We start from the raw sequence: 17,787 nt of genomic DNA, 5'->3' as shown, positions 1-17,787 counted from the left end.
TAATTTTTTTTTTAGTTTTACGTACGCGCCCGTTAACCACACCTACCAAAAAAAAAGGATAAACATAACATTTTTAAAGTTGCTTAATTGGTCCAATTTTAAATCGAATCAATACATTCCGTTAAACGATGACCATGTTGCATTTACTATAGTTTTCACGATCATTTAGTATTATTTCTCATAAAAATAATAATACACAAAGCCTGTATAAAAGACAAATTTTACGTGGGTTACGCGTGTTTTCGCTGCTTATATAAATTAGTCCCGATGTCAAAGCGGGTGTGAATACGGTAGGACTTTTGCAAGTTAGCTTAGGAAAACATTTTGGCAATATTTGAATTTTTTTATGTGTTATTCGGGCTAAATCAATCAAAGCGGTTTCGTTTTGTTAACACATGTGTACATGGCGCAAACGCATTATACATTTGAGTAACCCACCAAGTTATTATTTTAAAAAAATTAATATTAATTTCGAATGTTTCAATTTTGAAAAGTGCCTTTTTTACGGGTGTAAATATGTCATACTTTATAAGTTCAAATGATACGTTCTTAGTTCCCGCTAACATCACTCACCGATTTATAATATTCACTAATCATAAATAACTTTGAGTGTAATTTACATGGCATCGCACAATATAGGGAAACCAAACGCCGATTGGAAAACAGAACTTGTTAAATTAACATTGTAAATTCACCGAAAATATTGTCTGTATAGATTGATATGGGCCGGGCAGACATGAGTTGGGAAAAACTTTAAAATTAATGCTATTATAATTATAATTATAATTATTTTTGGATTGCAACTTCAAAATATTTGTTGTAGCAGTGCTCTGCAATGAACCGAATAGATATCCGCGGCGAGATGTTGCCAAGGCGCAGGTGGTAATTCGGTGCGCTTCATTGGCTCGGTTTTACTAGATTGACTTACTGACACCCCTAACAACTTTTGCTAAACTTTTCAAAAAATTTGTCAATCCATGGCCAACAAACTTTACTCCTTAATCGCGATTTCGTTGATGCCGGGATGTTCTTCGTGTGCAGGTTAAAGCACTTGATTGCACGCAATATTTTTGTGCTGGAATTACGATTCGCGTACCCCGTAATACTTTCCGATCGAATATAATTCGGCCCGTATTGGCAAATATTGCTTGAACTCGATACTATACCACTGCTGAATAAGGTGGTAAGGAATACCCCCATGTTGTGACGTACTTCATATCGAAATAAACAATAAAAACAAATATTATCTTATGATTTTTTTCCTTTCATTATTATGATACCTAACAGCGTAGCGTAATGGGTTAGAGCGTTAATTTCGGTGTGTTCCCGTTTTGCACACATTTGATAATTGGGTATCGAACATTAGGTGTGATTTGTGTTGTAATAGCAATTATAGTCTGCTTTCAGTCAAAGATTTTACCTGGATTTTTACCTGTGTTTTATGAGCACCTAAACGATAAAACAAGAAGAAAATAGATATTTTGTTGTGTTTTAGGTCTAATAACTAACAGCTATCACCATTTTTTCATTTGATGAAATAAAGATATTGATATTTTAGTCTTAAATTTCCACTCACTGATAAGAAAAATAATGAGTAAATGATTTGACTTTTACATTTTTTTTCATTTACCTTTAATATAAAACTAAATGAATTGAGGAAAAATTGCCAAGCCAATTCAATTGGAAGCTGCTTCAATGGATAATTGTATGATGATGGGGAAAACTAATATGTACAATCATATGGGATATTCCGTGTCTTTTTTTACAACTAAGTTGCAAAATATCTAAAACGCATGTTTATAATTGGCTGTTTGGTATCAATAGAAAGGAAACAGATCTTTATCACAAAATATTTCTCTCTTTGAAGTAGCGACCTTGATTAGTTAATTCTTATGATCGACATCGCCGCTTTTATTGCGAGTCACTTTCTGGTTTTTCAAATAAGTAGCTAAATACATGAAGCACAAAAAAATCCGACATTAATAATTATTTTAATATTGATTCGATACTCTAACTGAAGAAAACGCATGAATTTATTTGATTCTACATTTGATAGGTTTGTGAAAATATCTTTACAGTCTTTGAAGCATATTAATAGGCCGATTTATCATCGAATCGTCATACAGTTCGTCTATTTTCTTCGATTATTCAAGCCACAGCATAAATGAAAAATATTTAGCAGCATTTTCTCAAGTCACATATCCTCCATTTATATCAGTAAAAGTAATCATTAAATATTAACATATGATATTTTCTCTTCAAACTTGTAGCATGTACATGTACTTCCTAAAGGCAGCAAGTGAAACAAAAGCACTTCATATACAACATTATACAATAATCTGTTTTGTTTAAAGAAATTAATGAAATTGTTCATGGCCAAATCGATGTTTGAAATTAAATTCAAGAACATGGATATCAATTATTATGTAAATGTGCTTTTATGCAAGTTATATTGTAACATAAAATAAATGTAAATATCAATGGCGAGTAGGTATGTTTTATTTATATTATTGTCGGTTACCCTCACAGGAACTGTGATAAAGACTATAGCAATTAAGCACTTATCTCACCTGGTCAAATTCCCGTTTCGCACACATTTTTTCGATACCTAATTTTCAAATGTGTGCAAAACGGGAACAAACCGAAAATATGTCATAAGTTGGAATCCCCCTTAGGCTTTTATGATTTTTACCTTTCCAAAACTTTAAACATATTCTGTGGTCAAATATTGTTGAATTTGAAAATTCAAATTCTAAACCGATGAAAGTGTTTTGATTATAATGTATTTTTAATCCACAGTAATACCAACAGGTGTCCGATACCCATACAATACATTGTCTAACCCAACAAAGTTCTAGATCGGTCTGCTCCGCTCTCTCTAAATCGCAAGTTGTCATAGCAATCGGTGTTGCTTCTTCAACTACAAACCAAACACAATCGTCTAAAATCTCAATATATTCTGCGAAATGTCATCCTAAAAAAGAACTTGAAACATTGTCTGCTGTGTTCTTCGGACGCAGGAATACACCGAACTTTATATATTTGTACGGTTGCAGACGTAACACCAAACGTTCTTTCCTAGCGCATACCTTTGACTTCGCAGAATAAATACATTCAAGCGTCTTGTGACCAGTGAGGAGCTCAAACTATATATCGTAGAGATAAACACGAAATCTTTCACATGCTCACACTAATGATAAAGTTTCTTTCTCCGTCTGAGATTACTGAGGGTACTTTTATCAAACACAGAACAGTTATATGCGTTGACGGCATCACTAACGCTGTTTAACATGGCCATCCACATCAGGTTTGAGACCAATCTAATTAAAATTAGACTTGTAATTCCGCTCCTCTTCAATACGCTATACAAGCGTATTGTAGAGGAGCGGAATTACAAATTGGCTTGAGACTGCTATGTCGTTTGCTATTGTACAACAGCAAATGTTCAAGTTTTTTGTGGTCTGTCTGACAACGCACTAGGAACAAGCGCCTTACAGACGCTAATGAACGAAGGAGAAACACCCTGCAAGAGAACGCTATAATCCCAGCAACAGCTTTTTGAGGTCACGTGTAAACGCAGCGAAATAAAAAAAACCCTACACGTTCAAACGCTGTGGATGCGCTGTGAGAGCATGATAAAGAAGCAGTGACATCACAAAGAACTTCGAGAAGTCTATGTGCAAGCACAATATAATTATCACTGCGTCTCTGCTGCAATTTCGTTTTTACTGCGTGTTTATCAGAACGCAGAGCGTGCCATGTGAATGCTTAAAGTGCGCGCCGTCCCATGGCGTTCTAGGCGATCCACCGCGACAAAGAGGACGCCACTGCGTTGTAGGATACTCTTCTGCGTGAACCTAGGCATTTTCCATTATTAAGACGCAGCAGGAATGCCTTGGGGATGCAGCCCCGGTGTGACAGAGGTTTTATTTAGTGGGTTTTCTCAGCTCAAAACTGACCGGTTATTTGGGAACATTACTTGACATGCTTATGCTTAATTGATATAGTTTTATATCTTATTAATACTTGTTCCGGTTATGTAGATCTGCAATAAATTCTAAGCTTTGTATCACGCTTGTGACTCGAGTTATGACAGTCAAATTTTGGCAAATGACAAATGCCTAAACCAACCATAATCGACGTTACAAATGATAAAAAAACCCCGAAATTTTTAAACTTAAAATCGTGCAATTTCACTTAAAATAATTTGATAAAAAATCCCCACAATTCTGGTCAAACATACCACCGATTTGTTTTTTTTATATAATGAATTATATACATGTACGCAGTATGACGAAAAATGCAGGTTTTCTCGTTAGCATTTCAAATAAAAAATACAGCTTTCGGAAAGATAACGAAAACAGAGGATCTAAGATGTTTATTGAACATTAAATGAATAAAACATAACACAAAAATATTACACACCGATTAAATACTGTAAACCAAAATTCTATTCGCGACGACTTTATTTCGCGATTAACCTGAAATAAACTGGATCACGGCGACTTATTTTCGCGATCAAGCCTTATGTACAATCGTGTTGTTATTACAGCTATACAAAAGAGGACTGGTCGCAGCAAGAAATATTCGTGACGAAAAGGATCTCGTGAACCTCGCAAACATTTCTCGCGGGCGAATAAAAGTTGGTTTTTAGTTTACTTTGTTCTAGATTATTTCAAATATCAACATGATTATTTTGTATTCAATGCGTGATAAACACAACAATTGTTTTCTTTTTGGGACATATTCTATATGTATTTGGAAATACATGTGTTTCAAAGTGCATGCAAAATACCAACACTTTATATTTTACTTGCAAATTTTTATCAATTGAAATAATTTTAACAAGACTTAGGACTCTCTCTCGCTCTCTCTTTCTCTCTCTCTCTCCTCAGTGTGTGTGTGTGTGTGTGTGTGTGTGTGTGTGTGTGTGTGTGTGCACAAATCTTCAAAGCATCGCATATGCACAGCGAACAGGATTTGTTACAAATTGTTACATATACATCATTACATATTCTGCATTCATAAAAGCGTCTCTATCAACTATTAAATAATTAAAGAGAAGTATTGAAGAAAAAGTTGAAAATATTTTGTCTAGAGTAAGATACGAAAGTTTCGTCGAACGGCTGAAGCGTTTTTGAGAAAACGTTACAGAAAAAGTAGTTGGGGAAAAGAAACAAAAGCAAAAACAAGAAAGTCTTCTGTTGGAAACGGAAGAAAAATATTGCTTTTAACTATTTCTACCGAAAATTTAAAGCATCTTTTAATTTTTCTTCTGTATTTTTTTTCCCGTTTTTTCTCTTTAAAGAATTGGTAATCTTAGAAAATCTTTAAATAGTAAGTAAAATAGATCAAATATCTCTCTTGCGCTGAACAGCCTTTTAAACGAGAAAATAAACATTTTCACATCATAATTATATTTTCTACAACTAAGAAAGAAAGCGAATTACCCGAATATTGTGAATTATTTCAACTATGTACACCGTCATTAAAAGAAGATCGCCTTCTGGTGACTTGTTAGTCAACAAACAGTCTGCATGACTTTTCAACTTATTTTAGCGTAGATAAGACAGAGAAAGCATTAAACGTCAACATCAGACATGCAATCATTTATCATTTTTTCCCATAAAATAAAACAAACTGTCTGTTTCAAACACAACTTTTCACAAATGGCTAGGTTCTTACCATGAAAAATTTACATTTTGGTCCTGATGTATCAGACTTGAAAGTTCTGAGATAAGCATTTGATAATTATAATCAGATAAGAGTATATGTTTATATAAACAATTCTGTTTGAATTTTGTTCTAGGCAGTATTAATTGTTGAACAGATCAAAGGTACATTAATTAATTCTGACTTAGAGTGTTTTATCTCCCAATAAAAGGGAATTGGCAATCAATGATGTTAATTAGTGTTAACCTTAAAGGGTTTTCAAACAATTCATTGTATTGTTTATTGGCTAAATTCAAATGAATTATAAGCTGTTGAAACATATGTACATAATTATAAATATATAATGCTACACTCTATCCAATCAAAATCAAACAGTTCGCTGTTGACGTTAAACAATATTCTAAAAAAATATTATTCATACATGTACATTCATAGGGTGTCCAGGTAGCGTAGTGGACAATGCACTCGCTTTTCACCGCTGCGACCCGAGTTCGATCCCCGTGATCGACAGAGGTAGTATGTGATAGGGTATGGCGGTCGCCCGCTTGGACACGTGGGTTCTCTCCGGGTACTCCGGCTTCTTCCCACACCAATGACCCCCTCGCGCTAACATCCGTGCCAACGAGAGATATTAATATAAGTTGTAGAACTTGTTTATCAATCGTTGTAAAATAAATAAAGTTCAATCATTCAATTCATAGGAGGAGAGACCCTATAAATCAATAAATCAAATGATTATAATAATGATAATAATGATAATAATAATAATATTAATAATAATAGTGATAGTAATAATACATCAGTTGGATGTACTAGTTATCCGACATCCCGTTTTTTACCTGCCTCACGCAGAAACATTGCGAGATGGCACAATTGTTTGCGATTATGAATGGCAAGGAGTTGAACTAACTTAAACATTGAAGGACGAGACCAGTAATATTTTTTTAAATACAATACCCGTAGACTTTTATAAAATGGACAGATAAGTATGAAATGGAATTCATCCTCGACTTCACCTAAATTACAATATTTACAGATACGCATCGATCTGACAGTTCCATTATAACGGCCTTGCTCTACCAAAAGCATATGCGATGACAGTCTATATTTTGTTAAAAGGACAACAAGGTTTTCCGGAATATTTTTACTCAAATAAAATTGTAACGAAAAAGTGTCAGGCAGATACTTGTACAATAAACATTTAGAGGATGACTCGAAAAATGCGTCTCTTTCCTGAATAAAAAAATCAGACAACCTCTGCTTTACAATTTTTAAGAAAACATTAGTGTTAGCCACATTTTGTGAAAGCCAGACTTCATGCATACCCAGAGATACTAATAATTCTCTGACATTAAAACACCATGTATTTGGTATCAACTGTGAGACCATTTCCTCATATACATTGCGTAATATACAATTTTCTGTTTTAATCAATTTCAACCAATACTTAATGATACGCAATTTACGTATAATACTCATAGGTAGACGACCTAACTCTGATTAAAAAACTTCTATGACGTCACCCATTGTATTTAGTCAACGTTTATTTTCACTATTCAACCAGCAGGTGTTGGATATATAAATATCCAACTGATAGGAGTTGGATATTTTTAATATCCAACCGTCAAACAGTTGGATATTCAAATATCCAACTGGGCATTAAACAAAGAAAACTGAAAAAATGTTGAAACGTGTATTTCCAACATAAATCCAAATTTATAAAACAGAATTTTGTCATCCATAAATGTATATCCGATAAGCCACGAATAAATTTTTTGCAGAAATATCTCCTTTTCTTAATTTTGATAGATTTGGGATCACATATAAATCACTTTCATAAACTTTTAGATTTCCTCTTTGAACCTTGAACCATATCACTCCTTCTAATTAGTTTAACAATATAGGAAATATTGTCGCACTATGACTTCATAAGACTCCTATCATTTTTTTAGATAAATCATCGTCTGTTAATTGACGTCAAAATTCTGATTTTTCCTTTCTCCTTGCAAGTTTAAAATATCATTCATTCAAACGGTATCCATGTATGTCTTTCCAGGAACTGTGGATCTCTATAAACATTGTACAAGTGTGTACTTTGCGTTAAAAAATTCATCTTCTAAATCTATGTCTGCTCAGTACAGCGGTATGGTTTTCTATAACATGCGCACCTGTTCACTCGTCCATGATTAAAAAGGTGTGTTTGGTTAGGCTATTGTGTATTGTATTGCTGGAATTATACTTTTGTATGACATCACAGTTGGATATATGAATGGGTCAAAGCTTCTTAGAGGCTCAAATGGGGGAATTTTTTTAAGTAAGATAAATAACTCGATAGTGTTGAATAGTTTAGAGAAAACATCCCCTCCTCGGGCCTTCGGCCCTCGGAGGGAATGTTTTCTCTAAACTATTCAACACCATCTCGTTATTTATCCATTACATAAACCATAAAGTTTGACGTACATTTTTTAACTTTCAAAATTTTTTTACAAAAATTTGTGTGAACTCGTTCTATTTCATCACCAGAATGAAAACCCCATATCTCGGAGCCATAGTTAAGAACGCTAGATACATAGGTGTCAAAAATGCTTAATTTAGTCTCAATATTTAAATAAGTTTCGTTACATAGTTTTAGAATACCAAACATACATTTCCTACCCTGCATTGCAATTGTTTTCTGTGTAACATTAAAATTCCCATTAAAATTCAAATTGATTCCTAAATAATTGAAACAATTAACAACCTCAACATGCTTTTGGTCATAGGTCCAAAAATCATTTTTACACATTCTACCCGCATGTCGAAAAACAACTATTTTTGTTTTATCTGTGTTCACACCAATATTCCAATCATTACTAAATTGATACAATTGATTCAACATACCCTGTAGACTCTCCCTTGAATTAGCTATTAACACAGTATCATCAGCATACATTAAAAGAAAAAGCGAAAGGTCTCTGAAGTCAACAGGTTCACAACAACTTCGAATAAAATCCATTTCAAAATCATTAATATATAATGAAAAAAGAAAAGGCGACAAAGCCTCTCCTTGCATAAGTCCAGTTGTTGACGAAAAATAATTTGACAGTTCAGACTTATATCTGACACATGATTTTAACTCACAATAAATATGCTTAATAATACTTAACAACTTTCCCGTGACTCCATTTGTAGCAAGTTTGTATAATAACTTGTTTCTATTCACACTATCAAACGCTTTTCTGTAATCAACAAAACAACAATATAATTTCTTTTTCTTTTTCAAATATAAAGATACTAAACTAGTAAGTGCAAAAATGGCATCTGTGGTACTATGACCTGGCTTAAACCCAAACTGCGCATCGCTTATGATACCATTGTCGTCAGACCAGCGAAGTAATCTATAGTTCAACACTGTGGTAAATATTTTTGACAGATTACTAACAAGAGTTATTCCCCTGTAATTGTTAACATCATTGGTGTTACCTTTTTTAAGAAGTGGAATTATTACACCTATAGACCAGCTCCTTGGGAAAGTACCTGCATCCAAAATTTTATTAAAAAGTCTAACTAAAACTGGTAAAAAAAACTCTTTAAATTTAACAAAATATTCATTTAACAGGTGATCTGTTCCGGCAGCTTTACCACATTTTAATTTTTTTAAAACTGAAAGTAATTCCTCCTCATCTATGGCTTTATCTAATTCACTAAAAACAGTATCAGTACTCCTCTGCTCAAAAAATGGACTTTCAATGTCTACAATATTTTCATCTACATTACAAACACTCTTAAAATATTGATAAAAAGCATCTAAATCTAAAGAGCTTTTAATTGTTTTTCTTTTCTTGAAAATCTTGTAAAACTGTTTTGGATTGTGCTTTCTTAAATAGTTGAGTTTATTACCTTCGTGTCTGACAAACCTATTTCTAGTTTTAAGTACAAGCTTTTTGTAGACACGTTTGTTTTCACATAAAGTGATACGATTTTGAACAGACCTTTCCCAATTAAAAATACGTAAGGAGCTTTTATAAACTTTACGGAGTTCTTTACACTTGTCATCGAACCATGGCTTATTACTACTGGAAGACTTAATGTCAATAGACGAACCACCTAAAAAGTTGGATACACTACAAAAAGGCATAAAAACACTGTTTAATATACTAGTGAAATTATTTACAACCTGATCTATACTAAGGATCCCACAGTCCATTTTTTCAAAAAGACTGTAAAAATCATAAATACAATGATATATTGTTTGCATACAAATATTAAGAGGTTATTGGCATCTTCAGAATCCTCTAGTTATCCTCATGAATTTTATCAAAAGAATTTGATTACTGAGTAGTTTTCTTTACACATATTTTTTTCGCAAGAAGTTTGATAAAGTTTAAAAAATTGTGGGCAACGACCTTTAGGCCCTGTGAATTTAATACTGCTTTTAGAGATTTATTTCTAATGACTAAGCTTAAATAAACGCATACACTTCGATAAATGTGTATATTTCAGTTAATTACAGGTATTTCATATCGACACCTTTATGTTCTTTAATCAAAGAAAACTTGTACAATATAACCTAAAGAAAAAACCCAATAGCCTTTGCCTCTATGAGTTATTGAACGCACTTGTAGAGAGCTAGAGCAATGTAAAGTATCATTCGTTAGAAAAATTGTGACTTTTAAATAATATGTTGTTTTAGAGTTCGATTCATCAACGTAGAAACTTAATTATTATACTCTAGCGCACAGTCTTTGGATGTCCCAAAATAACAACCTTGCATGCTGAATAATCACAGGAAGATCAAGCAAGACTATGCCAGTAAGCACAATGATTATGATGACAGCCCCCACTGATCCTGTGGCAACCGCAGACGGACGATCATCGGCAGCGCTTATCTTCTTTTTAATAAAGGAGCTTAGGTTTTTTGTTTCCATTTTCAGGATATCTTTGATTTTAGCCAGTTTCTTGCTCAGTTCTTCATACTGTTTGCGTTGGTTATTTTCCTGGGCCCAATACTCGATCTTATCAAAGTATTCACATTGACAAGGACACATAGCTGAAATAGTGCAAAATATACATTGTATAAGTATGATATTATCGGAAGTTTTGAAAAATTAATATAAATCATGAATTCTTTACACAAACAGTATATCTCCTTCAGTCTTTATGGAATGCGCAAATACTAGTACATTGAAACATCAATACAGTTCTATGGGAAACTGAATCATTATTTCCCCAAAGGATAATGTTTCATACAAGTAAGAATTCATGTTGGCATAATGGCTACAATTTTAAATTGTCTTACGACATTTTAGTTTTTTGAAAACTTCGCCATTGACTTGAAACTACGCCATTGACTTGTATGAAACAACCCTAACACTGCTATACATATATGAAATGGTGTTTGATATTTTGTGAGTGCAATGTATAATAAGCTGAATAAATTTGTCCATTATTAAAACTGGAATATTTGCATTAAACAAGAGGCCCACGGGCCACATCGCTCACCTAAGAAACAATAGGCATGATAAAATCAGCTCCATGGAGTCATAATACAAAATATCTGGACAATCTGGTATAATACATGTAGATCCTATACAAAAAATCTGTTTCCCCTGGATATTCTTATATTTATAATAAAGTCCCTTTTCTAACTGGATGATTTTATAGTTATATCACATTCTCAAACAGACCCTTAACAAATGTTTATATACAGGATATAAACCTACATCAAACTCTGAACCCCTTGTGAGGCCCAATAATCGTCCAGGGACCAAAGTTTAAACAATTTTAAAGAATCAGCAATACATAAAAATGCTTGTATATAAGTAAAAGCATATATAATAACATTTCAGTTCTTGTGAACATTTAAAATGTTTTCCTTTGTACAACTGAATCCCCAATGTGGCCCCACCATACTCCTAAAGATTGTGATTGGAACAAATTTGAATCTACACTATCTGAAGTTGCTTTCACTAAAGTTCGATTTTTTATAGGCAAATGTTTTTAAAGAAAAAGATTTAAAGATATTTTTCTATATGTTCCTATGTAAAAATTTGCCCCCCCCCCTTGTGACCCCATCCTACCCCCCGGAAATCATGATTTGAATAAACTTGAAATCCCACTACCTGACAATGCTTCCAAACAAATTACAGTTTTCCTGCCCTGGTTCTTGAGAAGAAGATTCTTAAAGATTTACTAAATATATTCCCATGTAAAAAGTCGACCCCCCCAAATTGTGGGCCCACCGAACCCTTGAGGGTCATGATTTTCACAACTTTAAATCTACACTACCTGAGGATGCTCCCATACAAGTTTCAGTTTTCCTGGCTAATGATATCTAAAGATTTTCTCTATATATTCCTACGCAAAAATTCGTCCCCCATTGTGGCCCTACCCAACCCCAAGAGTCATGATTTTCACAACTTTGAATCTACACTACCGAGGATGCTTCCACACAAGTTTTAGCTTTCCTGGCTGATTACTTTCTGAAAAGAAGATTTTTAAAGATTTACTCTATATATTCCTATGTAAAAAGTCGACCCCCCAAAGTGACCCCACCCTACCCCCGAGGGGTATGATTTTCACAAGTGAATTTACACTACCTAAGGATACTTCAACAAAAGTTTCAGCTCTCCTTGCCTAATGGTTCATAAGAAGAAGATTTTTGAAAATTTCTCGAAATTTTTTCATAATTTCAAATAATCTCCCTTTGCAAAAGGGCATGATCTATAATTTTCACAACTTTGAATCCCCTTAGCCTAAGGATGCTTTGTGCCGAGTGTAGCTGAAATAGGCCCAGTAGTTCTTGAGAAGATGTTGAAAATGTGAAAAGTTTACAGACAGACGGACGTCAGACAAAATGTGATCAGAATAGCTCACTTGGGTTTTCAGCTCAGGTAAGCTAAAAAAACTTTAAATGGACCACATATAAAAATTGTCCGTTTACCCCCTCCCGACTTAGTTGTCCACACTTGTTTACGGTTGTTATGTAAAAGGTATTTACTAGAAATTGCAAACGACACAAAGAATCGAAACTGACAATTTAATCTTAACTGTTCGTGTCGTTGGCCATTTCGAATGATTTATATATTCAATTAGATAATTAGATAGAATGTTTTATCGTTAAAATTACAGATATCCTGTGGTCCCGATTTAACGATAGAGGCCGTCACTTATGCTCGCTTCGTAGTAAATAATAAAAAAGTTTGGCAATGTATCTTGTAAAAGTTTTCAGATGATTGGTCTAAAATACGTACATAGTTCTCTTTCAAAGCCCCATCTTACCACATTCCGAGTGCCATTTCCGGCAAAATGGCAAGCAAATTCAATTATTGAATTATTGCATTACGGCTCCTTCGTTGCGAGTTTATGGGACGAATTCTTATTGTGATCTGAGCGTAGTCTGGTCACGGTTAGATTATTTTTTTCTAATATTCAATTTGCTGGCTTAGTATTTATATATATATAACGCACACTTTTAGGATGCTTAGTGTTGTTGATTTTTTTAAAATAGTGCTTTATACAGGTATATGTATAATAAAATAATTTAAGACGATTCTTTAAAACTTTTAAATACCCTGGATTAGCTTAATGTAACATTTAATGTATATGATAAGAAAACTATTCACAGGTTCCTTAATACTAAACAAATCATACCGCTGGTCGTATATGCTTCAGAACGTATTGTTTGCTCGTTAATTGACGTTGTCGTGTATGCGGTTGACGTCATGTCCTGTCCCCCGGTTGTCGCAGATATTGTAGTTGTTTGACTAACTAACAAAGTAAAAGAAAGAAAAAAAACCATTGATGTTACCATCCATTGTCGCCCAAAAATATCATCTTTATATGATAATATTTATTTCAATTATTAATTAATAACACTTTGAGCATAAAAATCTATAATCTTAAAAAGTCGGTAGAATTTTTTAAGCCTGAAAAGAATCTACATACAGCTTGTTTCTAAAGATACAAACCATTTTAAGTAGCATAATGCTAAATCTATCTATCTATCTATCCATCTAGTTAGAAAACAAATTGGTTGGCTCTTATTAAATACTTACCATTTAAAAATCTTGATAAAAGAAAAAAACCAGGTTCTGAAATATCATACAAATCATACCGTCTGTCGAAGATGCCTCAGAACGTGTTGTTTGTTCATTGGTTGATGTTGTCGTGTATGCAGTTGACGTCATGTCCTGTTCCCCGGTTGTCGCTGTTGATATTATAGTTGTTTGAATACTAGTAACTAACAAAGTCAAACTGGTACAGTGTTTGATATTTTTTATATACAATGTTATATTATATATTGAATAGATATTATAATAAACAACTTAACAACGTTTTGCCGGTTATACGTGTAGAAAACGGATTAACTTTTCGCCAAATAATTATTATTGTCCTGTCCCGATTTTGTTGTTTACCTTTAAAGTAGTCCGAGTATCGCACTACGTCATAATACGGATTTTACAATATTGGTTCGACTTTTACAAAGCATTTTTGATACCCGGTATTGATTTTGCTCTACATCGCTGTTGTAAACAATGGCAATAATAAGCAATTAGAACAGTAATATATGTATTCTATGAGGGATAGAAATGATTAATGTTGAGAAACTCGATTCTGTTAAAGTAAAATGAAAAACGAAGTTTCTGTTTAACCAGGATCTCAGGTATGCTTATATCTTCTTTGTTTTGACCCCCCCCCCCCTCGAATTTTTCTTTTTCTTTTACTAAAACTGGTTTAAATTTAGAGACAGAAGCTATTTCGAATTTAATCAATCGTCAATTAATTAATGTTTAAATGATATCTAACATTGTTGACAGATCTAGGCAGAAAACTGTAGCAAAATGTGATTTTTACGGATTTTTTCGTCAGGGTCTACTTGGTTTAGAGCTTATAGCGTGAAAAGTAATCCGTCAACATACAATTTAATTTACCAAATCTTTTTTCTAAGATGTCAATCTATAGAATAAACACCATGAATTTAAGTTTGAGTCCATAAAATAGTAAAAAAAATTACCAAACGCGATACTAGCATTGCATTTTTTGTATTCTATTTCGATACATCAGGTCCATAAAGCGTACTTACTTACAAAAATTTGCGCAAAATTATTGATGAGATATGGCTTAAATAAATATTTATACTCTATTTTGAATGTTCAGTTCTAATTTTCCCAAAATTGGTAATTATTTTTAGGAAAAACGAACGTCTGGCAAATTTCATAATTGTCAATAATTTTCGCAAGGGGGTACACCCGTCTGAGAGGTGATAACAAACAAACTAGCATGTAAACATACATATTTTCTTTTGTAAATGTATTGCTAGAATGTATATTTATCATTTAAAGCTAAGCTTTTCATGATTGAGCCCATTTAGTGCCGAGTATAGGACTACCTTAAGTAGGAAAATCCATTTTCTTTCTTCCATTATATTTATAACTTGGTTAATCTTATTAGCCTAATTATATATCTACAATTACATGTAACTTGTTTCCAAGAAATTTTTTGATAGGAGCATTATGATACTAAGCCTAATATAATATTCAGACTGTAATATATATATATATATATATATATATATATATATATATATATATATATATATATATATATATATATATATATATATATATAAAAGCACTAAAAATAACCAACGACACGAACAATAAATTGTCAAATTTTCGGGACAACCCGTCCCTTCTTCAGGACAACAAAATAAAAACTACATAAGAAAGAAGAAAAACATCTACAAAACTAGCACTAAACTAAACTAAATAATATATAAAAACTAGATAATGTTTAAACATCGGATCAAAACGTGGCAGCTACATCTTTATATTTAAGAATTCGAGCCCGAGAAAGAAAAATCCCGTCCGACGCAGCGGACGGTCTGTGAAGAAGTGCTGAAAGATAACGCGAACGAATTAACTTGCTAATTGGGGGTTGCTGTTAATTAAGTTGTACTAGTAAGATAATTCGTAGTGAAAGTTTGTAGGGAAGATTGGCCTTGTAAAAGACCACATAAATAATCATGAATGTAAAAACTAATGGAAGTGAAATAAAGAAAAAGAACAAAACCGATTAAGGAAATAGCTAAAAATTTGAATAAATAACATGATTAATAGTTTGTACATGGACCGAAAAAGATGAAGATGGTGATATTGCTACGAAAACAAATCAGTACTTAGTTGATGTTCATTTTGGTGAAGTCACTTAATTTGTTAATGCCGTCAGGGCGGAATGACTTCAGTCTATGCATCCAAAATTTTTCTTTATTTTTTCTCTCCGCATCTGTCCAGTTAGGGTTGTGATCAATGACCAAAACCATCATGTTCTCCCATTTGTGACCATCCAAATTAAAATGTTCCCCGACGGGTTCTTTAATTTTCTTAGTTTTGATGGTGGAACGATGATTATTGATGCGCCTGCGGAGGTCTCCTGTTTCCCCTACGTATTGTTTCTGACAAAATTTACAATTGATGAGATATACACAATTGTCCGTACGACAAGAAGTATTTGCGAAAAATTTGTAAGTACGGCCAGTAATGGGGCTAGAGAAGTCGTCTGCATCAGAGCTGTGTTTGCACAACAGACATCTGGTGTCAAAACAAGTTCTAAAGCTACCATTAGGCAGAGGGTTCTTTAGTTTGGTTCTTACCACCATGTCCTTAAGGTTTCTAGGGCGCTTGAAAGCTGCCATCGGGTTTTTTTTTGAAAACCTCAACCATTTTATCATTGCTGTAAAGGATTGGCAGGTTCTTCTTTAGGACTGCATTTAGGCCCCTAAGGACAGGGTGGTAAGTAGTGACAAATGGGACCTTGTTGTCTTCGTTTTTGGGTTTATATTTCAGAAGGGATAAACGATCCTCTTTAGCTAAATCATCAATTGCATTTTGTACAGAATGCGAGCTGTAGCCCCTGGCACAAAAGTGGCACATAAGTAGGAGTTGACTTTGCTCAGAGTATAGTTCTTGAGTTGAACAAATACGTCTGACTCTGGTGGCTAGGCCTTTTGGTATGCCTCTTCCCTACAAACTTTCACTACGAATTATCTTACTAGTACAACTTAATTAACAGCAACCCCCAATTAGCAAGTTAATTCGTTCGCGTTATCTTTCAGCACTTCTTCACAGACCGTCCGCTGCGTCGGACGGGATTTTTCTTTCTCGGGCTCGAATTCTTAAATATAAAGATGTAGCTGCCACGTTTTGATCCGATGTTTAAACATTATCTAGTTTTTATATTTTATTTAGTTTAGTTTAGTGCTAGTTTTGTAGATGTTTTTCTTCTTTCTTATGTATTTTTTATTTTGTTGTCCTGAAGAAGGGACGGGTTGTCCCGAAAATTTGACAATATTTTACTTTATTGTTCGTGTCGTTGGTTATTTTTAGTGCTTTTTTAAATCTCATCTTATAACCGTGTATCTTTTGATCCGACACTTTAGATAACGAGTGTTGTTGGTTTGCTAGTGCTTCTTATATATATATTTTATATCTCATCTTATAACCGTGTATCTTTTGATCCGACACTTTAGATAACGAGTGTTGTTGGTTTGCTAGTGCTTCTTATATATATATATATATATATATATATATATATATATATATATATATATATATATATATATATATATATATATACTTACTTTGAACTCGGGACCTCTGAAACCCATTCTCCTAGCAGTGAGCGGCTACCGCGCTTACCATTCGGCCATCTAGGCAAGACAAAAGACAGGTATATGTCAACCTGAGAGTTATTGCAATGTCTGTGCTTATTATGTGTCTATATCTATACAATGTGTATCGTCCCGATCCTCTTAAATTGTCGTTTACCTGTATTCCACCTGTATCTCAAACGACCGTGTAGTGAGCGACCAGCGTGCTAGGTTCCGTTCGTCAACCAAAGCAAGATTTTTGACTTGCCTAGATAACCGAATGGTTAGCGCTAGCTGAGAGGTCGTGAGTTCAAGCTCCGCCGGGGCGGAGGTGGAGCTGCAAAAAGTTCGTGTCGTTGGTTATTTTTAGTGCTTTTTTATATCTCATCTTATAACCGTGTATCTTTTGATCCGACACTTTAGATAACGAGTGTTGTTGGTTTGCTAGTGCTTCTTATATATATATATATATATATTATATATAT

At 33.5% G+C, this 17,787-nt stretch overlaps 1 protein-coding gene across 1 annotated transcript in view; it reads right to left on the bottom strand.

The window, feature by feature from the left end:
- Positions 1-10,354: 10,354 nt before the first annotated feature.
- Positions 10,355-17,787, bottom strand: part of LOC128186475 (uncharacterized) — a 16,095-nt gene continuing 8,662 nt past the window's right edge. Inside the window, exons 7-9 of the mRNA XM_052856252.1 lie at positions 13,769-13,861; positions 13,306-13,422; positions 10,355-10,702 (exon numbers count right to left, since the gene is read on the bottom strand). Of these exons, the coding sequence (XP_052712212.1) occupies positions 10,377-10,702; positions 13,306-13,422; positions 13,769-13,861 (536 nt within the window). The 3' untranslated portion in view covers positions 10,355-10,376. The remainder of the gene's footprint in view (positions 10,703-13,305; positions 13,423-13,768; positions 13,862-17,787) is intronic.

The sequence above is a fragment of the Crassostrea angulata genome, chromosome 6 (assembly GCF_025612915.1).
Source record: "Crassostrea angulata isolate pt1a10 chromosome 6, ASM2561291v2, whole genome shotgun sequence".
NCBI classification, from domain to species: Eukaryota; Metazoa; Mollusca; class Bivalvia; order Ostreida; family Ostreidae; genus Magallana; species Magallana angulata.
The sequence above is the reverse complement of the archived record's forward strand: the minus strand, read 5'-3'. Positions and strand labels throughout refer to the sequence as shown.